The sequence below is a fragment of the Macaca mulatta genome, chromosome 5 (genome assembly GCF_049350105.2).
Source record: "Macaca mulatta isolate MMU2019108-1 chromosome 5, T2T-MMU8v2.0, whole genome shotgun sequence".
NCBI classification, from domain to species: Eukaryota; Metazoa; Chordata; class Mammalia; order Primates; family Cercopithecidae; genus Macaca; species Macaca mulatta.
The window spans coordinates 194,688,746-194,716,612 of NC_133410.1; the positions used below are offsets into that span (position 1 = coordinate 194,688,746).

General features: G+C 41.8%; 1 protein-coding gene across 2 annotated transcripts; it reads left to right on the plus strand.

The window, feature by feature from the left end:
* F11 (coagulation factor XI) lies at positions 1-27,099 on the plus strand. 2 transcript variants are annotated; one of them, XM_015139652.3, is made up of 15 exons: positions 1-134; positions 945-1,000; positions 5,299-5,461; positions 6,782-6,888; positions 7,832-7,991; positions 9,935-10,044; positions 10,382-10,541; positions 16,216-16,325; positions 16,425-16,587; positions 16,676-16,782; positions 21,916-22,084; positions 23,455-23,630; positions 24,232-24,327; positions 25,531-25,670; positions 26,250-27,099. In XM_015139652.3, the coding sequence occupies exons 2-15, from the start codon at positions 946-948 to the stop codon at positions 26,409-26,411; spliced, it is 1,878 nt and encodes a 625-aa protein (XP_014995138.2). In that variant the 5' UTR covers positions 1-134; position 945; the 3' UTR covers positions 26,412-27,099. The 2 variants fall into 2 exon arrangements, with proteins under 2 accessions (XP_014995138.2, XP_014995139.2); XM_015139653.3 differs by having other exon boundaries at positions 16,473-16,587.
* The last annotated feature ends 768 nt before the right edge of the window (positions 27,100-27,867 follow it).

Consider the following 27,867-nt stretch of genomic DNA (forward strand, 5'->3'; position numbering starts at 1 on the left):
CAGTACAAGTAAATATTAAAGTTAAGTGACCATTTCCTACACACGCTCATTCAGAGGAGGATGAGGATCAATTTGGAAGAAGAAAAACACCCTTATTAAGAATTGCAGCAAATAAGCAAACAAGGTCTTTTCAGGTACAGTTTCAGAACTTATTATTTAACATTCCTCTCAAGCAAATATGCCTTGAAATGCTTTTTGTAAATCATAGGAATTTAAAAACACTTTACAATAGAGAATGACGGATTTTTAAAATGTGTCTGATTGAGCTTTGTAGTGATGTTCAGCTAATATCCATAACTAATTTGAGAGGAAATGGGGAACGAAAGAAGAGCAACAGTGTCTACTCAGTGACAAGTGTTTTATGAGTTAAAAAGGCATCCAAATGCAATACTGAAAAATCGGAAGTCTTGATTTGTCTCACTGATGACTCCGTCTTTCCTAGAGCCTGTTCAATGCTTAGTGGGGATAAATAGATTCATAGGTGACCAAGACAATCTATTAATGTATTAGCCACAGATTTTTTTAAAGAGAAAATTTTCTAAGTAGGAAATCATTCATAGCTCTTTGAAAGATATAGGGAGAGGCCTCAAGGAAAGAAAGGAAGGAAAAAAATTGGGAAAGGAAACAAAGACGAAAAATTGGGGTGGGGAGAGCGGCCAGATGGTGGCGGTGGGAAGGATCTGATCCTAGCAAGCAGCGGGGCGACTGGGAAGGAGGGAGGAGGGGAGGGCCTGCTTCCCTGTGGGTTCAGCTTCTGCAGAAGCTAGTGTTGAACGATACACACACAGCCACACTAAGGAATGCTCCAGGATTGGGAAAGATAACATTCAACATTAAGTTAACTACTCCCCTCTCTCCCTATTTCTTGTAAATCTTAGTGTCAGTAAACTAATTCTAAATTTACATTTTATATTCTAAAAGCATGCACCTTTTTCTCATTGTAGGATGATTTTCTTATATCAAATGGTACATTTCATTCTATTTACGTCAGTTTCTGGTGGTAAGTAGAGTGTTATCTTAACTAGGGGCTGGGAGAGGGAAACCGCACTACAGTCTCCACACATGTGGGAGAATCCCACACTGATTATGCCAGGGAAGGAAATAAAATGGTTTTCTTTACTTCCTGATTAAGGCTCCAGAGGTTTTCAAAGCAGGGTAGGAATTGAGGTGGAAAAATTGTTTGTACTGGTAGGAATCTGTGTCTTTATGTATACCGTATCTATATCCATGCCTACGTACATCATTCATTTAAATGATATTTAAAAGCAATATTAAAAAGAAGAAATCTTGACTTGCCTCACTAATTGGTTGGTTTTTCATAAAGCAGTCAGTTCAATGGAACATACACACACACATAAAATAGGAATTTTGTACTGAAAAATGTTATGTAAATATTCATACATAGTTTATGCATTTCAATAATTTAACTACCCTGTTAATTCTCCACCATATGTCACATCTGCTAAATCTGTTTATAAATTACTTAGCCAATATTAAGTAGAATATATCAGTACAAGTATTGTTTAGTTCCACGACCATTCTTTACTTAAAATGAAAGCTGAAGCATTCTTTTAGAAAAATAGCTTATGTATACATGTTATATTTAATTTCTGATACTATTGCTAGCATTTTAAGCACAGCAAATTCTTCTTTTTCTGGCATATGTGAAAAAAGGCAAATCTAGGTGAAGATATTAAAGATAAATTCCACTTAATATATTAAATTACACAGTTCATAAGTTCAATGTTCTCTGTGACAAGATTACTGCTCAAGTTATACTATTCCTTTGTTATAATTATCCGGAAATTGTATTGTTATTTCATTGATAAACATGTCAGCGCTAAATAATTGGATATATTTTGAACACTGGACCCAATAACTGCATGAACAATTGGCCCCCGAATCATGAGTTCTACATCCATGGGTTCAAACAACCTTGGAGTGAAATATTTTTTAAAAAATTGTACTCAACATGTGTAGACATTTTTCTTGTCATTGTTCCCTAAACAACACAGTATAACAACAATTTACATAACATTTACATTGTACTAGGTATTATAAGTAATCTTAAGATGATTTAAAGTACACAGGAGGCTGTGAGTAGGTTATATGTAAATACTATGCCATTTTATATCAGGGACTTGAGCGTTCATGGATTTTGGTATCTGCAGGAGGTCTTGCAGCCAATTCCTCACAGATATCAAGGAATGATAGTGTACATATATAGGTCCTTTATACATGCATACGGAACATTTACAGATATTGACCACACACAAGCCTCTGAAACAAGTCTCAACAGATTTTAAAGGGTTAAAATTATACTGAACATGTTATTCAATCACTGTGAATGGGAGCTAAAATAATAATAAGGGAACTGAAAATCCCCAAATGTTTGAAAATTGAGTATACCTTTTTAAATTAATATGAGTCAGAGATGAAATCACAATGGTAATTACAAAAAGAATTGTACAATAATGAAAATACAGTATATCAGAACTTGGAGATGTAACTGAATCAGTGTTGAGATCAAATGTATAGATTTACATGTATACATTAGAATACAGAAAAGGTAAAAATTAATGATATAAGATGACCAGAAGATAGAGAATAGTGACCTAAGTTCTAAGAAACTAGAAGGCAGAAAGAATAAATCGCAGAAATTAATTAAATGGAAGACAAACATATTTGAGAGATCAACATAATCCCTTTCCAATCCATTTTATAAGGTCAGTGTAATCTTAACACCAAAATCTCATAGGAAAATTCTGAGGGGAAAAAAAAATCACAGGTCTTTTATCTTATGAACATATGTAAATATCCTTAACAAAATATTATCCAACTTAACCCAGTGAAATGTTAAACAAATTAAAGGATGATTACAGTGTGACATTGTGACAACATTAGGCTTATTCCAGGAATGAAAAGTTGATTTAACATTCAAAATCAATAGATGTGTGACTTTGGGGTATATACCAAAAAAAAAAAAGAAGGGAAAACAGGACTCACACAGATATACCTGTACACCCATCTTCATAGCAGCGTTATTCACACTAATCCAAAGGCGGAAGCAGCCCATGGCTTTATTGACAGGTGGCTGCATAAACAAAGTGTGGTACATACAGACAATGGAATATTACTCAGCCCTAAAAAGAAAGGAAATTCTGACACATGCTACCACATGGATAAACCTTGAAGACATTATGCTAAGTGAAATAAGCCAGTCACGAAAGAACAAATACTGTGGGATCCCATTGATATGAGGTACCTAAGGTAGTCAATTTCATCAAGATGGAAACTAGAACAGAGGTTGCCAGGGGCCGAGGGGTGAGGGAAGGGGTGAGAGTTGGTGTTTAATGGGCACAGAGCATCTGCTGGGGAAGTTGGAAAGTTCTGGAGGCGGATGGTGCTGATGGTTACGCAGCAATGTAAATGCACTTAGTGCCACAGAACTGTACACTCAAAATGGCTACGTGGCACATGGTATGTTATCTGTCACAATAAAAAATAAAAATAATTTTAAATATTAATATGTGCAGAAAAAGGCTACGTGGCACATGGTATGTTATCTGTCACAATAAAAAATAAAAATAATTTTAAATATTAATATGTGCAGAAAAAGGCTTGCTAAAATTCTGTTGTTGATCAAAACTCTTAGTAAGCTGAAAATGGAAGCGAACTTTCATCAACCATTAAAGGGCATTTTAAACAAAAGCAAACAAAAATCCAAACCAAAAGTTTTCAAAAAACATAATACATAATAGTCGAATATTGAAAGCTTTCCCAAGGGATTGAGAATAAGACAAGAATACTTCCCATTGTTTCCATTTTATATTATAAGGAGGTACTAGTTGGTGCAGTAGGGATAGGAAATAAAAGGAAAATGATTAGGAGGAGCATAAGCTCTCATTTTACACAGATGATATGATCGTGTACCCAGAAAAATCCAAAATTAACCATCACATAAATTATTTGAGCCAATTAATTAAATTAGTAAGAAGTCTAGATACAACGTCAATATACAATAGCAAGCCCTTGCTAGTTCGCAAAACAGATTAACTAGTTTTTACTGACACTAGAAGCTGCATGTGGATTTTCCAAAATTTTTAAAATGTTTATATGTTTAGGAGCTGTAAGTGCAGATTTCTTACATACATATGTTATGCAGTGGTGAAGTGCTGGCTTTTAGTGTACCCATCACCCAAGTAGTGAACCAACAGGTAATTTTTCAATGCTCACCCACTCCCATCCTCCCACCAGGTGGCATATTGAAAATCAATTTGTCTTGTAAAATTAAATAATCCAATTAGGAGGGGGATATATTCTAAGAAAATCAGTGCATGGTGCACACACACACAGAGCACGTGTGTGTGCACGCGTGCACGCACGTGTGAGAGAGAAGGACAGAGAGAGAAACTGAGTCTTGCTCTGTCGCCCAGGCTGGAGTGCAGTGGTGCAAACACAGCTCACTGCAGCCTCAAACTCCCAGGCTCAGGAGATCCTCCTACCTCAGCCTCCCGAGTAGCTGGGATTACAGGTGGAAACCACCATGCCCAGCTAATTTTTTTTTTGTATTTTTTATAGAGACAGGGTCTTGCCACGTTGCCCAGGCTGGTCTTGAGCTCCTCAGCTCAAGCAATCTGCCTACCTTAGCCTCCCAAAGTGCTGGGATTACAAGCACGAGCTACTGCGCCCACGCCACATGATTAAATATAGAACATTTACTTGATTCGTCAATTAATATTCTTCTTAAAAGTAGTATTTTAAAGTAGCAAGATTGCTTTCCCCCCAAAGATGGGGATTTCCATGGTGGGGTTTCCAGATTATTCTCAGTGGGGTGAGGATGTATGTTATCACACTCCCGGGCCATCAGATGCTGTCAGAAACTGATCACTCTGGAGCCTTCATTTCAAACAAGCACAGGGTTTGGACGAAGAGACGCAGTTAGGAAAGCAAAAAGCAGAAGGCTCATTCCAAACCGGGATGAGATCCTGAAAAGCAGCAGCTTTTGCCAGTAAAGATCCTTGAAACGATTCAATCACTCTCAAAGCACTCCTCGTCTCCAAGACAATGACTCATAAGCACAATTCCATTGAAGCCAATGTACCATTTTGTGATTTTCGTTTCCAGCTGAGGCTGTTCATTCAGAAAACTCACATAAGTGTTCCTTGCCTTGATTTCCAAATTCAGGTGTATTTCCTGTTAAGTAGAGCTACTTGCCTTGCCTGTATGAGATTATTACCTAATTAGATATATGCCCAGTAAAATCCAAAATAAAGCATGCCATGTGTTACATCACAGAATGTGTGACTCGGTTGTTCAAGGACATCCACTTTGAAGGAGGGGACATTGCTACGGTTTTCACACCAAGCGCCAAGCACTGCCAGGTGGTCTGCACTCACCACCCACGATGTCTGCTCTTCACTTTCACGGGGGAATCTGCATCTGAGGATCCTACCCAGTGGTAAGTGCTTCTGTTTCCACATCGAGGAGACGGATTTTTACAGGGAGACTGCTGTTCTTAACACATCTCCATCTACCGTTTTACACAATTTAACATTGACAACTGGAAGATCAATTGTCTTTCAGTAGAAATATTATTACAGAAAGAAGGGATGGTGGTTAGGCAGTTCAGAAAAGAATAAATATGCCTCCAAGTGTAGGCTTTCCAGCCTCTCTTATAGTCTCAGTATTAATGGTATGTTTCTTCTGTTTGTCTCAATTTTTATGCTTCTTAAACATTTCACACTTTGCTTTTCTATCAATTATTAATTTTTGTTGTGCTTTAAACTGGAACTTCTCCCAACTATTTTATTAGAAAAAAAATTAAATATTTAAAAAGATAATTTGAAGAAATAGTACAGTACCATGATCCCTTGCCACCACCAAGACTGCAATGTTTGCTATATTTGTATAGCAATATACAATACACAATATAATATATAATACAATACACAATACCTATATTTGTACACATGCTTAACCATTTGAAATAATTTTAAAACATGACACTTTACCCCAAATACTTCACCATGCATTATCCTACACAAAAGACATACGAAATTTAACAAGAATTCCTTTATATTACTTCAGTTTTCCCTCAAATGTAATTTATAGTAATTAACCAGAATCTTACCAAGAGTTACACATTGCACTGGGTTGTTTGTCAGGTTGAAAATATTTTGAACAGTCCGCCAACCATTTGTGTTCCCATCCTGAGCTTGAAAGTGTAATAATAAACCTTTCTGTAGAATTAAGTTTTCAACATCTTTGTGTATTATTGCTGCATTCACAAGCATTTATATAACACCCTGAACTTATAACATTTACTACTCCAGAATCTAGAACAGGGTTTGGAAAATGCCTTCTTAATAAAGCAGAGTAAATATATTAGGCTTTGTGGGCAAAACCCGCAGTAAAGCCAAGGATATTATATAAGTATTTATGTCACCACTTAAAATGTAACCATTTGAAAATATAAAAATCATTTTGTAGAGCTAACAGGCTAAACAAAAACACAGATTTTTGGTTGCATTTTACCAACAGGCCATAGTTCACCCACTCCTGTTTGTTCCTGTTAGGAAGGAGTATTACACGTAGTCTCTTAAGTGTAGGGATGTTGAAGTAAAAAGCAAACTCAGAATCTTGCTCAGAAAATATTTGTTTTGGCATGAGATAAAGTAGTTTGTTTCCTTCTCTTTGGCTTTCTGTGTGCTGACTTTTAAGACCCATTATTTTAAAAACATAAATTCCTATTCAGTAATACGTATTTTTTAAAAAACAGGTTTACTTGTGTCCTGAAGGACAGTGTTACAGAAACACTGCCAAGAGTGAATAGGACAGGAGCGATTTCTGGGTATTCTTTCAAGCAATGCTCACACCAAATAAGCGGTAAGATATGTTGTTAGAACCGACAAATACCAGTTGTGATGTATACATATCAGATATGGTTTTATGGCAATGAAATAAAACACTGCTATGTGGAAATAAACCCCCTTAACGAAGTTATTTCAATGTAGAGTATAAACTAGCATACATGCATGCCTGCCCTCCAACACACTAAAAATTTCCTTACCTCATAGAAAGACATATCTTACTACCTCACTTCTCATCATTTATTTATATTGTTTCTACTTCCCAGCCTAAAATCTTAAATGAAAGGTTTTTTTTTTTTTTTTTTTTTTTTTTTTTTGCGACAAGGTCTCACTCTGTTGTCCAGGCTGGAGTGTAGTGGTGCAATCACAGCTCACTGCAGCCTCAACCACCTGGGTTCAAGTGATCCTCCTGCCTTAGCCTCTGGAGTAGCTGGGACCAGAAGCATGCACCACCATTCCCAGCTAATTTGTTAATTGTTCCTAGAGACAGAGTCTCACTGTATTGCCCAGGCTGGTCTCAAACTCCTGGCCTCAAGTGATCCACCCGCCTCGGCCTTCCAGAGTGCTGGGATTCCATGGTGCCCAGTTGAAATTCATTATTAAACATATTAATCCAAATCAAAAGGAGCAAATATAAAAGTTGAAGTGACACTTGTCTTAATAGTGAGCAGATACTTGAATGAGTTAATTAGTGAAATAATCAGTGCAGTTAAGGAGAAGAGAGGCAAGGTCAGAAAATCAAAATGTGAATTTATGAGTCTAAAATTGTTACAATACAAGAAGGACATTGGCATTCTTTTACTGCTTTCATTCAAGAATAAGAATTTTGTAGATTAATGTAACAAAAGACTTCTGAGGAAAGGTGGGTGAAAAAGTTCAGGGTGAGTCAGGAGGGACAGTTGCTGAGGTCAGCGCTTCTGGATCTGGAAGGTACTCACGTTGTCTGCTTTTATTTCCAGCTTGCAACAAAGACATTTATGTGGACCTAGACATGAAGGGCATAAACTATAACAGCTCACTTGCCAAGAGTGCTCAAGAATGCCAAGAAAGATGCACGGATGACGTCCACTGCCACTTTTTCACGTATGCCACAAGGCAGTTTCCCAGTCTGGAGCATCGGTGAGTGAGCCTCGGCATTCGAGTGGCCAGTGACAAACAGAATGGTGATTTACTAAAAAGTTTTTGTCATCAACTTTATGCCAGAATTAATTTTGAATCCCTAGAAGGCATTTCAATAAAAGTACTCCTGGTTTTCTTCACGAAAAACACACTTAAAGCCTAATTTGGATGCATTTCATTTGTGGTAAGGAGTTTATCTTTTAATAACACTGTCAGAAAAATATATACACTTAGCTAATTTCAAAAGTGCTACACTTTTAAATTGGCAATTTTGAAACAGCTACAATTGGTCTGATTGTCAGTGCCCTTCCCAGTCTAAAAAATGTTACAGTCTAACAGAATAAAAATAAAAACCTACTCCTCTCTCTCTCTCTCTCCCTCTAAATAACAGTTCCTTACCTAAGACAAAATACTCATGTAAAAAGTATTATCCTGCTGCATACTGGATTTTGAAATATTTCAAGGATAAATCTATTGTGTAAGGATTTAAAAATGATCTGATCTCTAATGACCAAATCTGTGTCCTCATCTTTAAAAATTTCCATGGGAAATAGATTATTTTGTATATTCAGAAATATACATTATACAATATACAATATTATGCAATATTGTATACAATATACAACATTATGCAATATTGTATACAATATACAACATTATACAATATTAATTTGTATATTCAGAAATATACTGAGATAATTTAGATTTTCATAGTAAACTGCATTTATCTGGAATCAACAGAAAAGTGAAAAACATTCTAATTACTAATATTTGTGGGTTTCTTTCTTTTTTTTTTTTGACAAAGTTTCGCTCTTTGTTGCACAGGCTGGAGTGCAATGGCGCGATCTCGGCTCACTGCAACCTTAGCCTCCTGGGTTCAAGTGAATCTCCTGTCTCAGCCTCCTGAGTAGCTGGAATTATAGGTGCCCACCACCATGCCTGGCTAATTTTTGTATTTTTAGTAGAGATGGGGTGTCACCATGTTGGCCAGGCTGGTCTCGAACTACTGACCTCAGATAATCCTCCCGCCTTGGCCTCCCAAAGTGCTGGGATTGCAGGTGTGAGCCACCGCACCCGGCCTAATATTTCTGTTTTAACATTGGATTTTAACATTCTGCCCGCCACATTAACAAAGAGGAGTAAACGGAAAGCAAACAAAGCATCAATGAGTTATTTCAAAAACAACAGTGATTACACACACACACACACACACACACACCCCAAACCCCTAACTTAGTCATTTGACTTGCAACGCTTGTCTCTAGCTCAGCTCAGATGACAGCTTTTATGTCTAAGACTTAACGGAATGTGAACTGCAAGCCAAGAAAGTGGAGGCTTCTAAGCAAGATAAAAAAAAGTAAAATCATTAAAAGTAAGAAGGACTTGGCCAGGTGCAGTGGCTCACTTTGCGAGGCTGAGGTGGGCAGATCACCTGAGGTCAGGAGTTCGACACCAGCCTGACCAATATGATGAAACCCCATCTCTACTAAAAAAGAATACAAAAATTAGCCAGGCGTGGTGGTGGGCGCCTGTAATCCCAGCTACTCGGGAGGCTGAGACAGGAGAATCGCTTGAACCTGGGAGGCAGAGGTTGCAGTGAGCCGAGATCGCGCCATTGCGCTCCAGCCTGGGCAACAAGAGCCAAACTCCGTCTCAAAAAAAAAAAAAAAGTGAGAAGGGCTTGAGAAGTCATTCACTCATGCAGTCTCCTTCTTCATGTGGCCACTCTCTCAAGCTGTCACTGTACTGAAGAAGAAATAAAGTTACACGGTTCACAGGTGCTTAGTGGCACTGCTAGGACCACGCCCAGCCACTCAGCCTCCCAGATGGATGCTTCAGGGTCTCGCAGGTCCTCTCTCCAAAGGGGACTTTCTTCTCGTCTCATGTTTTCTCCTCCTTGCACTTGGAAGAATAAGACACTTTTCCTTTTTCTTTTTATTCAGTAACATTTGTCTACTGAAGCACACCCAAACGGGGACACCAACCGGAATAATGAAGCTCGATAAAGTGGTGACTGGATTTTCACTGAAATCCTGTGCACTTTCTAATCTGGGTAACTATTGACTTCTTGATGACGTAGTGCAACCATTAAACATGCTGATGATCAGGACAATAGATCTCACTCAGGATACCAGCTTATGCTCACAATGGAACGGACCCAAAGACCTTTACCTTCTTCATGTGATAGATTTCATCATGTCTTGTACAGTTAGATCCTCTATTTAAATTTCAAGTTTAAAATAATCATGTCATTTTCTTCTAAATAAAAAAAATTTAAAAGATCTTGGGATACACTTACATTTTTTAATATGGAATTTACAAATGCTGTGACTGGAATTTTCCTGATAGCGGGTGAACTGAGTTCCTAACACAGTTCTTCTGTTGCGCAGCTTGTATCAGGGACGTTTTCCCCAACACGGTGTTTGCGGACAGCAACATCGATAGTGTCATGGCTCCAGATGCCTTTGTCTGTCGCCGGATCTGCACTCATCATCCCGGTTGCTTGTTTTTTACCTTCTTTTCCCAGGAATGGCCCAAAGAATCTCAAAGGTAAGGAGTTAACAAGTAAGGATAATTTGTTATCTTTTAAAAATAGCTGATCAAAATCCATCATTAAAAACTCCAAGTAACTAAAAATTTACTCTAAATGTTAGTATAGGATAAAAATTGCAAAGAATTTCTAGCCGCTCTCCCATTCTATTCCCCACCTACTTAGCACAAACCCGACATTACCGAGGACTCTTTTTTTTTTGAGACGGAGTCTCGCTGTACTGCCCAGGCTGGAGTACAATGGTGTGATCTCAGCTCACTGCAACCTTTGCCTCCCGAGTTCAAGTGATTCTCCTGCCTCCGCCTCCTGAGTAGCTGGGATTATAGGCATGGGCCACCATGCCCAGCTAATTTTTTTTTTTTTTTTTTTGTATTTTTAGTAGAGACAGGGTTTCACCATGTTGGCCAGGCTGGTCTCGAACTCCTGACCTCAGGCGATCCGCCTGCCTCGGCCTCCCGAAGTGCTGAGATTATAGGGTTGAGCCACCATGCCTGGTCAATAAATTTTAAAATAAATATTATTTTACCTAAATAAATTTTAGGTACAGGTACAGTTTTGTTACATGAATATACTGTGTAGTGTGAAGTTTGGGCTTTTGCTGCTCCACCCTCCCCTATCCTTCCAACTGTCTGAGTCTCCAATAGCTTTCATTCCACTCTCTCTGTGCCTGTGTACATTTTATTTAGCTCCCACTTATAAGTGACAACATGGAATATTTGACTTTCTGTTTCTGAGTTGTTTCACTTGAGATAATAGCCTCCAGTTCTATCCATGTTGCTGCAAAAGACATGATTTTATGATTTTTTATGGCTAAGTAACATTCTATAGTATATTCTATACACCACATTTTCTTTATCCATTCATTTGTTGATAGACTCTTAGGTTGATCCATATCTTTGTTATTATGAATAGTGCTGCAGTAAACATGTGAGTGTAGGTATCTTTGAGAAATAATGATTTTTTTTCTTTCTTTTCCTTTGGACATGTACCCAGTAGTGGGATTGCTGGAGGTCTCCACCTTGGCAAAGGGAGAGTTGTCTAATTCTAAATGAAATGAAGAGATTCCATTTCCATTTCATGACCACTAAAAGACAATTCAGTCCAATGCTTTGTTTAAAATAATTGAACCAGGAGCAGAAAGAGCTGAAAATGTCAGTGAAATGTCAAACCCAAAGTGGAGAGAGAGAGGTGGAAATGAATGTCTCCATCAAGTGGGTTAGGATGGTGGTGGAGGGAGATTTGAGAATTGAGTTCCTGTTTCCTTACCAATGGAAATTAACACAGGACATCAGAAACAGCATGAAAAAATTCTTTGATTATCAAAAGGACATTAGCTAAGGTTGCTGTCCCTCTTTTATTTATTTATTTGAGACAGGGTCTTGCTCTGTCACTCAGATTTGGGTGCACTGGGTGTGATCTCAGCCCGCTGCAGCCTCCACTTCCTAGGTTCAAACAATCCACCTGTCTCATCCTCCCAAGTTGCTGGGACCACAGGTGTGCACCACCATGCCCAGCTAATGTTTGTATTTTTGTAGCGACAGGGTTTCGCCACGTTGGTCAGGCTGGTCTAGAACTGCTGGCCTCAAGCAATCCATCGGCCGTGGCCTCCCACAGTGCAGGGATTACAAGCCTGAGCCACCATGCCCAGCTTGCTATTCTTCATTGACAACATTCACTTAAACAAACAAACATCCATAAAATTAAGTCAGTTTTAAAACCTAGCTTGTATATATCTTTGAATTGGAACTCTCAGAGCCTTCAGCACTTGCTTGATTGGCCTCCTGTTGATGAAAATATGTCCTCCAGACAATTCAGCCAAGGGGAGCCCCGTGTGCCTTGCCCATCACACAAACCTCGCTTTCCACTGAGTGAGGCTGTAATTTCAGAAGTGCCAGGTTTGTCACATGAAAATATATCTGTTACCATCACCTACTGAACAAATTTAGTAGAATTTGTTTGGTGCCTATTATGTATCAGGCATTGTTCTGAAGACTGGGGATACCATTTAGTGAACTAAATAGATGAAAACCTTGCTGATTGGACCAGAGTGGAGATGAGAGAGAAGTGACCAGATTGATATGTGTTACAGCAGAGAGCCAATAAGATTTACTGATGGATTGGATCATGGATTGTGAAGTAGTCAGTGATAGCACCGAGACTTTTGGCCCAAGAAACTGGAAAGATGGAAATGCTGATGACAGAGATGTGGAAAGTTTCACAAGCAGCAGAGTGTAGGAGAAGCAATGCCCATGACACATCTAGAGGAAAGGGTTGAACCGACAGCTGGAAATAGAAGTCACATTCAGGAGAGAGGTTTATGTGTACATCTGTGTTTATGTGTCGCCAATATACAACTGATATTTTTTTTAAATCTGGTGAAATTATCAAAGAATTAAATGCAGACAGGGAAGAAAGTAGGTCCAAAGATGGAGCCTTGGGGTGTTATAAAGTTCAGAAATAAGAAAGATGCCATTGTCACTTGTAATTTTGTGTTCGTCACTGCTCTTTTTCTTTGTCTTATTCCCTTACTGACCAATTCCTAGACTAGGAATAACACATTTGATCTTTAATACAGAATGTGATAGGAATATGGCTTCTATAAGCCAAAGCTTGGCAATTTAAACTTAAATTTATTAAAATTAAATAAAACTGGCTGGGTGCAGTGCCTCATGCCTGTAATCCCAGTACTTTGGGAGGCAGAGGCAGGTGGATCACTTGAGGTCAGGAGTTCGAGACCATCCTGGCCAACATGGCGAAACCCCGTCTCTACCAAAAATACAAAACTTAGCCTGATATGGTGGCGTATGCCTGTAATCCCAGCTACTCAGGAGGCTGAGGCAGGAGAATCACTTGAACCCGGGACGTGGAGGTTACAGTGAGCCGAGATCGGGACACTGCACTCCAGCCTGGATTACAAGAGAAAGACTCTGTCTCAAATAAATAAATAAATAAATAAATAAATAAATAAATAAATAAAACTAAAAATTCACCTTCCCAGCTGTATTGGCCACATTCCAAGTGCCCAGCAGCCACATGTGGTTGGCGGTTACTGTATTGGATGGCATAGACATAGAATATTTCCATCACTGCAGAAAGTTCTAGGGACAGCCTTGCTCTAGACTGTGGTTTTGTCTACTTAGGAAAAGTCACTCTTTTCCAGGAAGATGCTTCCAGGGTGTAGAGTCAACGATGTACTTCACTCATCTCCTTATAAACCTGTTGCAATCCTGGATAGGAGGTTTCTAGATAGCATGAAGACTCTTGAACCTTTAAGACAGGCTGGGAGTTTTGAAAGGAAGAAAATGGAAAGAGAAGATACTGGGAAGACTGACAATAGAGTAAGCTCAGAAAATTGTTATGGAGCCAGGTGATTTAGTTAGAAAATGTGTCTGCAACCTAAGGGTCATGGAGTGTGACTCTGTGGTTTATGAGTGTGACTCTGTGGTTCATGGGTGTGACTCTGTGGTTTATGAGTGTGACTCCGTGGTTCATGGGTGTGACTCTGTGGTTTATGGGTGTGACTCTATGGTTTGAGTGTGACTCCGTGGTTTATGAGTGTGACTCTGTGGTTCATGTGATTCTGTGGTTTATGAGTGTGACTCTGTGGTTTATGGGTGTGACTCCACGGTTTGGGTGTGACTCTGTGGTTTATGAGTGTGACTCTGTGGTTTATGGGTGTGACTCCATGGTTTGAGTGTGACTCCGTGGTTTATGGGTGTGACTCCATGGTTTATGGGTGTGACTCTGCAGTTTATGAGTGTGACTCTGTGGTTTATGGGTGTGACTCCATGGTTTATGGGTGTGACTCTGTGGTTTATGAGTGTGACTCCATGGTTTATGAGTGTGACTCTGTGGTTTATGGGTGTGACTCCATGGTTTGGGTGTGACTCTGTGGTTTATGAGTGTGACTCTGTGGTTTATGGGTGTGACTCTGTGGTTTATGAGTGTGACTCTGTGGTTTATGGGTGTGACTCTGTGGTTTATGAGTGTGACTCTGTGGTTTATGGGTGTGACTCCGTGGTTTGAGTGTGACTTTGTGGTTTGAGTGTGACTCCGTGGTTTATGGGTGTGACTCCGTGGTTTATGAGTGTGACTCCATGATTTATGAGTGTGACTCCATGGTTTATGAGTGTGACTCCGTGGTTTATGGGTGTGACTCCATGGTTTGAGTATGACTTTGTGGTTTGAATGTGACTCCGTGGTTTATGGGTGTGACTCCGTGGTTTATGAGTGTGACTCCGTGGTTTATGAGTGTGACTCCATGGTTTATGGGTGTGACTCCGTGGTTTATGGGTGTGACTCCATGGTTTGAGTATGACTTTGTGGTTTGAATGTGACTCTGTGGTTTATGGGTGTGACTCCGTGGTTTATGAGTGTGACTCCATGGTTTATGGGTGTGACTCCATGGTTTATGAGTGTGACTCCATGGTTTATGAGTGTGACTCCATGGTTTATGGGTGTGACTCTGTGGTTTATGAGTGTGACTCCATGGTTTATGGGTGTGACTCCATGGTTTATGGGTGTGACTCCATGATTTATGAGTGTGACTCCATGGTTTATGAGTGTGACTCCGTGGTTTATGGGTGTGACTCCATGGTTTGAGTATGACTTCGTGGTTTGAATGTGACTCTGTGGTTTATGGGTATGACTCCATGGTTTATGCGTGTGACTCTGTGGTTTATGAGTGTGACTCCATGGTTTATGGGTGTGACTCTGTGGTTTATGAGTGTGACTCTGTGGTTTATGGGTGTGACTCCATGGTTTATGAGTGTGACTCCATGATTTATGTGTGTGACTCCATGGTTTATGGGTGTGACTCCATGGTTTATGAGTGTGACTCCGTGGTTTATGAGTGTGACTCTGTGGTTTATGGGTGTGACTCCATGGTTTATGAGTGTGACTCCGTGGTTTATGGGTGTGACTCCATGGTTTATGAGTGTGACTCCGTGGTTTATGGGTGTGACTCCGTGGTTTATGAGTGTGACTCCATGGTTTATGGGTGTGACTCCATGGTTTATGGGTGTGACTCCATGGTTTATGAGTGTGACTCCATGGTTTATGGGTGTGACTCCGTGGTTTATGAGTGTGACTCCGTGGTTTATGGGTGTGACTCCATGGTTTATGGGTGTGACTCCGTGGTTTATGAGTGTGACTCCGTGGTTTATGGGTGTGACTCCGTGGTTTATGAGTGTGACTCCATGGTTTATGAGTGTGACTCCATGGTTTATGAGTGTGACTCTGTGGTTTATGAGTGTGACTCCATGGTTTATGGGTGTGACTCCGTGGTTTATGGGTGTGACTCCATGGTTTATGTGTGTGACTCCATGGTTTATGGGTGTGACTCCATGGTTTATGAGTGTGACTCCGTGGTTTATGAGTGTGACTCCATGGTTTATGGGTGTGACTCCGTGGTTTATGGGTGTGACTCCGTGGTTTATGAGTGTGACTCCATGGTTTATGGGTGTGACTCCGTGGTTTATGGGTGTGACTCCATGGTTTATGAGTGTGACTCCATGATTTATGAGTGTGACTCCATGGTTTACAAATAGTACTTTCAAAATAGGAAAATCTTCACAATTAAGTGCCAGCATGAGCTGACTTTACTTTCTCTAGGTGCTGTAAAAATGTTTTTACGTGTCTGATATATTTCTACTTCCCTTTTGTTTTTGTTAGAAATCTTTGTCTCCTTAAAACATCTGAGAGTGGATTACCCAGTACACGCATTAAAAAGAGCAAAGCTCTTTCTGGTTTCAGTCTCCAAAGCTGCAGGCACAGCATCCCAGGTAAACTGAGTTCTGCATTCTGGCTGAGAGTGACCAGCCCCGAGGAGGCTGATGCATGCTGAGGGAGGGTCTCGCTCTGACATGTGGTCTGCTGTCTAGTGTTCTGCCATTCTTCATTTTACCATGACACTGATTTCTTGGGAGAAGAACTGGATATTGTTGCTGTGAAAGGTCACGAGGCCTGCCAGAAACTGTGCACCAATGCCGTCCGCTGCCAGTTTTTTACCTATGCCCCAGCTCAAGCATCTTGCAACGAAGGGAAGTAAGCCATGTGAAGCGCTATGCAGATACCCTTGTCTCGTCTGCCTGTGAGGCGCATTACGTTTATACCATTTTGTTTCCAACTGCAGGGGCAAATGTTACTTAAAGCTTTCTTCAAATGGATCTCCAACTAAAATACTTCGCGGGACAGGAGGCATCTCTGGATACACATTAAGGCTGTGTAAAATGGATAATGGTGAGTATAATGTCACTTGAAAAAATACAGCTGAAGGAATTATTCCATACGGAATCCATCACAACCAAGACTATCAGGTCCAGCCGCAGAGGGGAGAACGTTCATGAAATAAACACATTTTGCCATTTTCCGTTGTTTTCACTCCTACCACCCAAGCTGACCATGTTTTAAACATAAATACTGGGGCTTGACCAAACTGTACATTGCCTAGTATTAACCAAATATATGTTTTAATTTGACACATTTATACACCTGGCATTTCTGTTTTCTTTCTTTTTTTTTTTTTTTTTTTTTTTGGAGACGGAGTCTCGCTCTGCCGCCCATGCTGGAGTGCAGTGGCCGGATCTTAGCTCACTGCAAGCTCCGCCTCCTGGGTTTACGCCATTCTCCTGCCTCAGCCTCCCCAGTAGCTGGGACTACAGGCGCCCGCCACCTCGCCCGGCTAGTTTTTTGTATTTTTTAGTAGAGACGGGGTTTCACCATGTTAGCCAGGATGGTCTCGATCTCCCGACCTCGTGATCCGCCCATCTCGGCCTCCCAAAGTGCTGGGATTACAGGCTTGAGCCACCGCGCCCAGCCTTCTGTTTTCTTTCTTTCTTTCTTTCTTTTTTTTGAGACAGAGTCTCACTCTGTTGTCCAGGCTGGAGTGCAGTGATGTGGTCAGTGTTTACTGCAGCCTCTGCCTTGAACTCCTGGACTCCAACAATCCTCCCACCTTAGCTCCCTGAGTAGCTGGGGCTACAGGCGTGCGCCACAACACCCGGCTAATTTTTTGTAGAGATGGGGTCTTGCCATGTTGCCCAGGATGCTCTTGAACTCCTGGGCTCAAGCGATCCTCCCGCTTTGGCTTCCCAAAGTTCTGGGATTATAGGTTTGAACCACTGTACCCAGCCACAACTGGCATTTCATAATGAGACCCAGACTCTGCCAACACTCCTGTGATCAAGGCCAGTAATCTTTCCTATTATCCTTTGTAAGGGAAATATCGATCAATACTTTGGTTAGTCAAATTACTCATTTTCTTCTAAAAAATGTGTATCTGTTCAAGAAATACTGGCACACCTCCTTTTTAGAGGTCTTTATTCAGATTCCATGCAGGGTTCCAGAGACTTAGGAATTGGCATAGGTTAAGGTAAAACTTTACTAACAACAATGAGTGTGGTAGGGTGGAAATAAGAGTGTTTAGATTATACAAGACCTATGGTAACATAAAAGTTGCAAGAAAAATCCAACCAGCAGTGTTTCCATCCCAGTGGCCAGTTTCTGAGTATAGTCGCAAGAGATGGTTTGTAGGCAAATAGAATTGTCCCAAGGGACAAAATCCCCAACAGGAAAGAATGCACCACAAGCACTCCTGCCTAAATTACTGTCATAACTTAGGATGGCTTTACTATATACTGATTTACAGAAGCTGTATGTTCTTAGACTGTTTACTGCTAAATGTCCAATATTCCAATACACTGTAAGATGCAACTGAGATTTAATGAATGAAATGCAAGTGATAATCATGCTTTGTCATAGTTTTAGAAGCACAAAAACCTTTTGTGTCAGATTATCTGCTGTACTGAGAAGGCGAGTCAATCCTTCATTTCTGAGAACTTGTTTTGTAGAACATAAAGATGTCATATTGGCCGGGCGCGGTGGCTCAAGCCTGTAATCCCAGCACTTTGGGAGGCCGAGACGGGTGGATCACGAGGTCAGGAGATCGAGACCATCCTGGCTAACCCGGTGAAACCCCGTCTCTACTAAAAAACTAGCCAGGCGGGGTGGCGGCGCCTGTGGTCCCAGCTACTTGGGAGGCTGAGCCAGGAGAATGGCGTAAACCCGGGAGGCGGAGCTTGCAGTGAGCTGAGATCCGGCCACCGCGCTCCAGCCTGGGCCACAGAGCGAGACTCCGTCTCAAAAAAAAAAAAAAAAGGAAAAAAGATGTCATATTGCCTCCAACACTGATATCCTAACTAGTAAACTGCGCCCTCCTAGAGCTCAGAGGCGCTCCGATGAGAATCTTTGGATGGCTCAAGCCTCCTTAAAAAGCAAGTCGATTAAGTCGTATCCCATACATTGTTTTCCTCACCATAAATTTCCCTAAGACAAGAAGGAGCATTCAGCACCATTCTGCTGTCTTTCTTCTACTTCTGAGCATTAGAAGGGACGCTTAGCGGATGTTGTTGTTAAGTAATGTTGACATGATTTAAAAAATGGGAACGAGCACGTATACCTTAATACATTGCAGACTGCGTTTCCCCCTTCCTTCTTCATTATGGTTTTCTCATTGGATTTACAGACTCTGGCCTGTAGAAGTTACAGAATATACCAGATAAAGATTGATAGCTGCAGGAGAAAATGTAAGATAAAGGAAAATAAACTTATGTCTTTTCAGTGCACCTTTGGAGGGAGTGAATTAGATAACTAGGTTTTTGCTGCACTGTATTTGATGAAATAACTCCCTAATGTGAAAGGGAATAGCTACGTGAGATGTTGATGGTGTCTTGTCTGCCATTGGTCTACAATGTAACTTAACTTTCTGAAGATAGATAGCAGCACCATTAAAACAAACATTTCTTAACACAAAATATGATTCTAAACACGTATTTTCAGCCTTTCGTTTAAACTGAGAATCAAAATAGGATGAACATCAAGGCCTCTCACCTGTACTTAATAGGGTCTTGATTGAGTTATTTCTAACATACACTAGTTACTGCTTACCTATTAATTTTCCTAAAATTTACCTTTATGACACTTCCCACCTTGCGAACTATAAAGGCTTCCGAGAAATTCCAGAATAGAGGGCCCTCCAAAACAAATTTTCACCCTACCAGCTCTAAAATGAGAGCCTCTGTTCAGGCTTCCAAAGACACAGCCTGCTCGTTCTCACCTCAGTTGCTGTTAGCTGCTGTTTCCTTCCAAACTCCTTCTCTCTTCCTCTCCTTCTATTTGAAATCCACGCCAGAATTATACGCTCATTTTCCTACCATGGAAAAAAAGGCCTAGAAAGGTTATTTTATACCCACAAAACTAGTGAGTGGATCTTCTAGGATCCGGCTTCTCATCAGTGATTCTTCTGTTAACTTAGACTCCTCCCTTAGCTTGGGACACGGAGCCTCTCTGAGCACCTGAGCCTGGTTATTCTAAGTGTGATCTGGGCACGGCACATTGGCATCGCCCAGGAGGTTATTAGAATTTCAGGACCCACACAGACGTTACGGAGTCAGGATCTGCAATTTAAAGGCTATGCAGGCGACCCATAGGCACATAAAAGTATGAGTCGCATAGGTGTGTGCGTGTGTGTGCATGTGTCTAGAATACTGCTGTCTACGAACCCCCACTCCCATGCCATCTGTGTTCCATGTGTGCGTGTGTGTGCGTGCGTGTGTGTGCATGTGTGTGTTCGTGCATGTGTCTAGAATACTGCTGTCTACGAACCCCGACTCCCATGCCATCTGTGTTCCATGTGTGCGTGTGTGTGCGTGCGTGTGTGTGCATGTGTGTGTTCGTGTGTGTGTCTAGAATACTGCTGTCTACGAACCCCCACTCCCATGCCATCTGTATTCCGTGTGTGCGTGTGTGTGCATGTGTGTGTGTGCATGTGTGTATGTGTATGTGCATGTGTGTGTCTAGAATACTGCTGTCTACAAACACCCATCTCCCATGCCATCTGTGTTCTGTGTGTGTGTGTGTACGTGTGTGTGTGCATGTGTGCATGTGTGTGTGCATGTGCATGTGTAAGTCTAGAATACTGCTGTCTACGAATACCCCACTCCCATGCCATCTCTTTTCCTTGTGTGTGTGGGTACGTGCATGTGTGTGCACGTGTGTGTGTGCATGTGTGTGCACGTGTGCGTGTGTGTGTCTAGAATACTGCTGTCTACAAACACCCCATTCCCATGCCATCTCTGTTCCTTGTGTGTGCGTGTGTGTGTGTGTGCATGTGTGTGCATTTGCGTGTACACACGTGGGTGTGCATGTGTATGTGTGTGTACGTGTATGTGTGTGTCTAGAATACTCTTTACTAACACCCCACTCCCATGCCATCTGTGTTCCATGTGTGCGTGTGTGTGCATGTGTCTAGAATACTCTTTAACACCCCACTCCCATGCCATCTGTGTTCCGTGTGTGTGTGTGAGTGTGTGTGCATGTGTGTGCACATGAGTGTGCATGTGTGCGATTGTGTGCATGCACGTGTGTGCGATTGTGTGCATGTGTGTGCGTGTGTGTGTGCGTGTGTGTGTCTAGAATACTGCTGTCTATGAACACCCCACTCCCATGCCATCTGGGTTCCGTGTGTGTGTGTGTGTGTGTGTGTGTCTAGAGTATGAACACCCCACTCCCATGCCATCTGGGTTCCATGGCAGGCTGGGTCAAGGTTCCAGCCTGGAGGATGGGTTCTTGTGTTGGGCATCCAGTAAGTAGAAAGAGAAGGAACTGTTGTTTCTAGGCAGCCCCAAGAGTAAAGAAACACAGGATGAACCTATGTCAAAGTCCCTGAAAAGTACCAAGGACCCCAGAGAATCCCAAACTGTCAACAAGGCCAAAGGTCAGAGGAAGTTCGCAGATCAGTCTTACTTTGGACGTGGATGGAGCAGGAGTGACTGGGAGTCATGGTCAGCAGAGTCAGGGGAACAGGGCAGGAACTAGATAATGGCTGCAGCCTGAGGGCAAGGTGCTCGCCTTTTCTTTCTAAGAGTAGTTCTCAAACGCCAGCAGGGCTGGTTTAAACACAGAGGGCTGAGCTTCCAGGCTGGAGTTTCTCATTCACTGGATCTGAGGTGAGGCTGAAGAATGTGCATTTCTGACAAGTTCCCAGGTGACACTGTTGGTCTGGAGACTGCACTCGACAACCACTGGTTTAAAAGAACCATTCGCGTTATCATTTGAAGAAGGATAAGACAGCCTCGTAGTACCACACAAGAGGGCCACATCCTTTGGGGTGTGTAATTACAAGATGAATTAGTTACTTCCATTTTTCATGTGCATGTTTTGCTTTGGCAACTTGATTATAAAGTCTCTGGAACTCAGGGTCATGATAAACTGTTGACTTGAGGGAAGGTTTTCTTCTTCTTGTTCCTGAAAGAGCACAATTACTGGTGGAAAGGAAGATGTAGGAAGCTGCTCATCGCAATGCTTCTGTTGCAGAGTGTACCACCAAAATCAAGCCCAGGATCGTTGGAGGAACTGCATCTGTTCGTGGTGAGTGGCCATGGCAGGTGACTCTGCACACCACCTCACCCACTCAGAGACACCTGTGTGGAGGCTCCATCATTGGAAACCAGTGGATATTAACGGCCGCTCACTGTTTCTATGGGTCAGTACCACGGCTGCTTTTATTAGTTCATCTTCTTCACGCATTTATAAAAAATATTACTAGCATATCAGGAAATACTTTAATCAATTAAATTGTCTTATTTGCAAAATTAATTCCTTCAGTGGTAAAAAAGGCAGAAAGGAAGAGTCCCTCATGGTCTCCCAGCATCAGAACAGGTGCAGGTACACGGCCGCTTGACTGCCTGCAATTCTGCTTCCCGTTTAACCACATCCACATCCCCAGGGGCCTTCATGTTATTCCCTGCAAGAGCATACCTCCTCCCTGTGTGCCTCGCTCTGTGCGCTGCGCCCAGAACTAAACTCACAGAGGATTTACCACTCTCGGAATCAAATTTCTAATATGTGTGTGTGCGTGTGTGCGTGTGTGTGTGTGTGTTTAAATACAGAAAAAGGCCAGGTGTGGTGGTTCATGCCTGTAATCCCAGCACTTTGGGTGGCTGAGGAGGGAGGATCACTTGATGCCAGGAGTCTGAGGTCAGCCTGGGCAACACAGTGAGACCCTGTCTCTAAAAATTATTTAAAAACGAGTCAGGCCTGGTGGTTTGTGCACCTGTAGCACCAGCTGCTCAGAAGGCTGAGGTAGGAGGATTGCTTGAGCCCAAGAGTTCAAGGGTTCAGTGAGTTACTACAGTGCCACTGCGCTCCAGCGTGAGCAACAGAGCGAGACCCTATCTCTAAGTAAATAAATAAAATACAGGAAGAGTTCAGTAGGCATCCTCAAACTGGGTTCCTTACTTAGGTCACTTTCTGCACTGGCCAAACATAAAGGCTCCAGCTGGGGGTATATATATTCCAGGGAAGTTAAGTCAGCCAAACTTTCTGTTTGCTACTTTAGTATCCTCCGAGTTGTTTCCAGACACAGTTTTGTGTGCTTTTTAGTTTTAGTTTTCTTTTTTAATCAGTCTGCAGCACACTCATATTAAACTCAAGAACACATGTGAAATCAAGAGTCCCCGTTACCTGTCACATATGGGAATGGAGTAGCAGAGAGGCCGCCTGAGTTTCTCAGTGTCACAGCTAGTCACTGGCGAGGGTGAGACTAAGTCCAGTGATCTTCGTGTGTGTGTGTGCTTGTGTGTGTGTGTGTGTGTGTGCCTCTGTGTGCCTGTGTGTGTGTGTGTTGGAGCATGGAGGGGGTGCTCATTCATTTTTTGTGTATAATGGATTTTCTTTATAGGGTGAATATGTTTTTTATCCTGAAAAATCTTAGGAAAAAAATCACTTTTTTCCACCTAAATGTCCGTCATTGGCAGAAAATATTAGTAATAGTTAAATAGTCACACACTTCACAATGTCTGGGAATTATTTTCAGTAAAGGAAATTTCTTTTCCTCTGCTGTTTGCTCCTTAGGGTAGAGTCACCTAAGATTTTGCGTGTCTACATTGGCATTTTAAATCAATCTGAAATAAAAGAGGATACATCTTTCTTTGGGGTTCAAGAAATAATAATCCATGATCAATATAAAATGGCAGAAAGTGGGTATGATATTGCCTTGTTGAAACTGGAAACCACAGTGAATTACACAGGTATGGAGAATTTTATCTGGAAAGTTATCTCCAATGGTGAACTGGATAAAATGTTTAACGCTGCTAGATTTACGACCTGAGCCTGCCAGTCTCTCTGTGTGTTATCATCATGGAAGCGAGAGGGCCTGGAACACGAGCTTCATTCTGTTAAGGCTGACACACGTTCCTGGCGATTGAAACTTATTTGGGGAATGTGGGTGAAGAGATACGTTTTCCTGAGGCTTCTTCAGGTGCATAGAATGACACAATTTCATAATACATTGGAATAGTAAAGATAATTTAGTCTAAAGATAATTTAGTAAAGGTAATTTAGGGATGAAGGATTGAAGGTTAGGACAATTAAGCAACTTGTGCAGGATCACAAACTGAGTTGGATGAGGAGTTAGTGGCCAGGGTGGGGCTTGTCTCTCTCTCGCCCCCTCATCCTGGCGCTTGTGCGATATTATGCTGAACCTGAGGGAGGAAAATATACGAAAACAAGGCAAAAAAAGAATATAGTAAACAAAGAAAACACAGATAATGTACAGTGGAAGAAGAGTCTCTTCTGGAAAAGAGGATCTATTTTGCATCTCATATTTAAACCATGATTTTTTACATTTAGATTCTCAACGACCCATATGCCTGCCTTCAAAAGGAGATAGAAATGTGATATACACTGACTGCTGGGTGACTGGATGGGGGTACAGAAAATTAAGAGGTAAAAATGATGTTGTTATATGTGCTCCAGCCTAGAAAGGAAGAACGGAAACCTTTCTGCCCTGTCAAGTCATGTAGCTGAAGCACAAGTCGAGTCACACTACTCAGCTGCAGGAAGCGGATTAATACCGATGGAGAGGCAAAAGTCACCCAAGTGAGGCTGGTGCCTCGTCTGTTTGATTGGAAATTTTAAATGTGACTACATCTCTTTAAAGACTAATTATATTTAATGAAGTTTAATGTGAAGCCTAGCACTTTTCAGTAAATGTTCTAGCCTGCTATCCAATTACTTTCTCTGGGAAGTCATTCCAGTTAGAGTCATAATTAATTTTGGAACTTAATTAACATTAACAAAATGGTACATGCAATAGTGGGAATAATGTTTTCTTCATACTTGCAATTATAAAAGGTCCGTGAAGTAAATCTAACATTTTTTCCTTCTAGATTTTTATATAGGCATGATTGTTGTTGTTGTTGTTGTTGTTGTTGTTGTTGTTGTTGTTTTTGAGGTGGAGTCTCGCTCTGTCGCCCAGGCTGGAGTGCAGTGGCGCAATCTCGGCTCACTGCAAGCTCTGCCTCCCGGGTTCAAGCAATTCTCCTGCCTCAGCCTCCCAAGTAGCTGGGATTACAGGTGCCCACCACCACCCCAAGCTAAGTTTTGGTATTTTTAGTAGAGACAGGGTTTCACCGTGTTAGCCAGGATGATCTCCATCTCCTGACCCTGTGATCTGCCTGCCTCGGCCTCCCAAAGCGCTGGGATTACAGGTGTAAGTCACTGCGCCCGGCTGTGATTTTTATTTTAAATATATGCGGCCGGGCGCGGGGGCTCACGCCTGTAATCCCAGTGCTTTGAGAAGCCAAGATGGGTGGATCACTTGAGGTCAGGAGTTCAAGACCGACCTGCCCAACACGGTGAAACTCCATCTCAACTAAAAATACAGACATTAGCCGGGCATAATGGCAGGTGCCTGTACATCCCATGTACTCCGGAGGCTGAGGCAGGAGAATTGCTTGAACCTGGGAGGCGGAGGTTGCAGTGAGCCGAGATCGCGCCACTGCACTCCAGCGTGGGCAACAAAAAGAGACTCCGTCTCAATTAAAAAAAAAGTGTGTGTGTGTATGTGTGTGTGTGTATATATATGTATATACATTTATGTGTATTGTATATGGTTATTCCACAAACAAACCAAAAAATTTTTTTCAGACAAAATACAGAATACTCTCCAGAAAGCCAAGATACCCTTAGTGACCAATGACGAGTGCCAGAAGAGATACAGAGGACATAAAATAACCCATAAGATGATCTGTGCCGGCTACAGGGAAGGAGGGAAGGATGCTTGCAAGGTAACGCAGTGTTCTTAGCCAATGGAATATACACAAATTGGAATGCTTAATGTATTTTTTTTTTTGAAATGGAGTCTTGCTCTGTCACCCAGGCTAGAGTGCAGTGGTGTGATCTCTGCTCACTGCAACCTCCACCTCCAGGTTCAAGCGATTCTCCAGCCTCAGCCTCCTGAGTAGCTGGGATTATAGGCGTGCACCACCACACCTGGCTAATTTATTTTGTATTTTTAGTAGAGACGAGGTTTCACCATGTTGGCCAGGATGGTCTCGATCTCTTGACCTCGTGATCCACCCGCCTTGGCCTCCCAAAGTGCTGGGATTGCAGGTGTGAGCCACCGTGCCCGGCCGCTTAATGCATTTTGAAAAGCAGTCTTCTGCCAATGAGCAGGGAACACAGTGTATTTGCTTGACTTGGCAAAAATGAGGAGACTGACTGGAAGAACGCAAGCACCCGGGTTCTCTGCAGTATATTAAGAGTCCAAGACAGCATTTACACAAAATCAGCCTGAGCAAGATGTGCTGAAGACGGGAAGCGTCTGAGTTGATCTGTGCACCTTTTCTTGTCTCCCCTTGTTCTAGGGAGATTCGGGAGGCCCTCTGTCCTGCAAACACAACGAGGTCTGGCATCTGGTGGGCATCACGAGCTGGGGCGAAGGCTGTGCTCAAAGGGAGCGGCCAGGCGTTTACACCAACGTGCTCGAGTACGTGGACTGGATTCTGGAGAAAACTCAAGCAGCGTGAATGGGTTCCCAGGGGCCACTGCAGTCCCTGAAGGACAGAGGATTTGCTGGGAGAGGGCGTTGAGCTCATTGTGCCAGCTTGCTTCCTCCACAGTAACACGCTGAAGGGGCTTGGTGCTGGTAGGAAAATGCCAGAAGAAAACAAACTGTCACAAGCTGTTATGTCCAAAGCTCCCGTTCTATGATCATTGTAGTTTGTTTCAGCATCCAGTGTCTTTGTTTCTGATCACGCTTCTAAGGAGTCCAAGAATTACCATAAGGCAATATTTCTGATGATTACTATATAGGCAGATATATCAGAAAATAACCAAGTAGTGGCAGCAGGGATCAGGTAGAAGAACTGATAAAAGAAACCACCATAAATAGATTTGTTCAATGAAAAATGAAAACTGGAAGAAAGGATAACAAAGACAGTCTTCACCATTTTGCAGGAATCTACACTCTGCCTGTGTGAACACATTTCTTTGTAAAGAAAGAATTTGATTGCATTTACTGGCAGATTTTCAGAATAGTCAGGAATTCGTGTTATTTCCATTTTAAAACATGTTTAAAAAAATCAGTTTGAGTAGACACAAGCTAAGAGTGAATGTGAAGGTACCAGAATTTCTGTATGGAAGAGGGTGACAAGCAGCAATGTACCTGGAAGTGGTACCTTAGGACCAATCTTAAAGATACACTTTCCTGAAAAATGATTTGTGATGGATCGTATATTTATTTAAAATATCTTGGGAGGGAGAGGCTGATGGCGATAGGGAGGCAAGCTGAAGCCTCCATAAGACAAGCTGCTACTGCGACTGTGGCCCCCAAAGAGCTACACCGCATATTTATTTGACAAAAGTCACCATTGACTACATCCGTACTACAGAGAAAAAACAATTTGGGCACAAATGGATGGTTACAGTAAAGTCTTCAGCAAGCAGCTCCCTGTATTCTAAGTACTGGGCTTTTCTGTTTGATGCAAATATTTATCTCATTATTGCTGTGATCTAGTCCAGTAACCTAGAATTTGATTTGTCACCACATAGCTTTCAACCTGTGCCAACAATTATACAATTCATCAAGTGTGAATTTTTTTTTTTTTTTTTTTTGAGACGAAGTCTCACTCTGTTGCCCAGGCTGGAGTGCAGTGGTGTAACTTCGACTCACTGTAACCTACACCTCCTGGGTTCAAGCGATTGTCCTGCCTCAGTCTCCCAAGTAGCTGAGACTACAGGCACACGCCACCATGCCCAGCTAATTTTTATATTTTTAGTAGAGACGTGGTTTCACTATGTTGGCCAGGCTGGTCTTGAACTTCTGACCTTGTGATCCACCCACCTCAGCCTCTCAAAGTGCTGGGATTACAGGCGTGAGTCACTGCACCTGGCCTTGGAAAATATTTATTGAGCACAATTACTTGAGAGCATCATGCTGAGCTTTGAGGATACAGTGGTGAGCAAACAGATATGTCCTGGCTT

Bases quoted from the DNA above. Each gene is read 5' to 3' on its own strand.
- F11 (XM_015139652.3), top strand. From the start codon at position 946: ATGATTTTCTTATATCAAATGGTACATTTCATTCTATTTACGTCAGTT. The intron at 5,462-6,781 runs GTAAGTGCTTCT...TTTAAAAAACAG, and splicing joins TCTGAGGATCCTACCCAGTG to GTTTACTTGTGTCCTGAAGG. The intron at 22,085-23,454 runs GTCAGTACCACG...TTTGCTCCTTAG, and splicing joins GCCGCTCACTGTTTCTATGG to GGTAGAGTCACCTAAGATTT.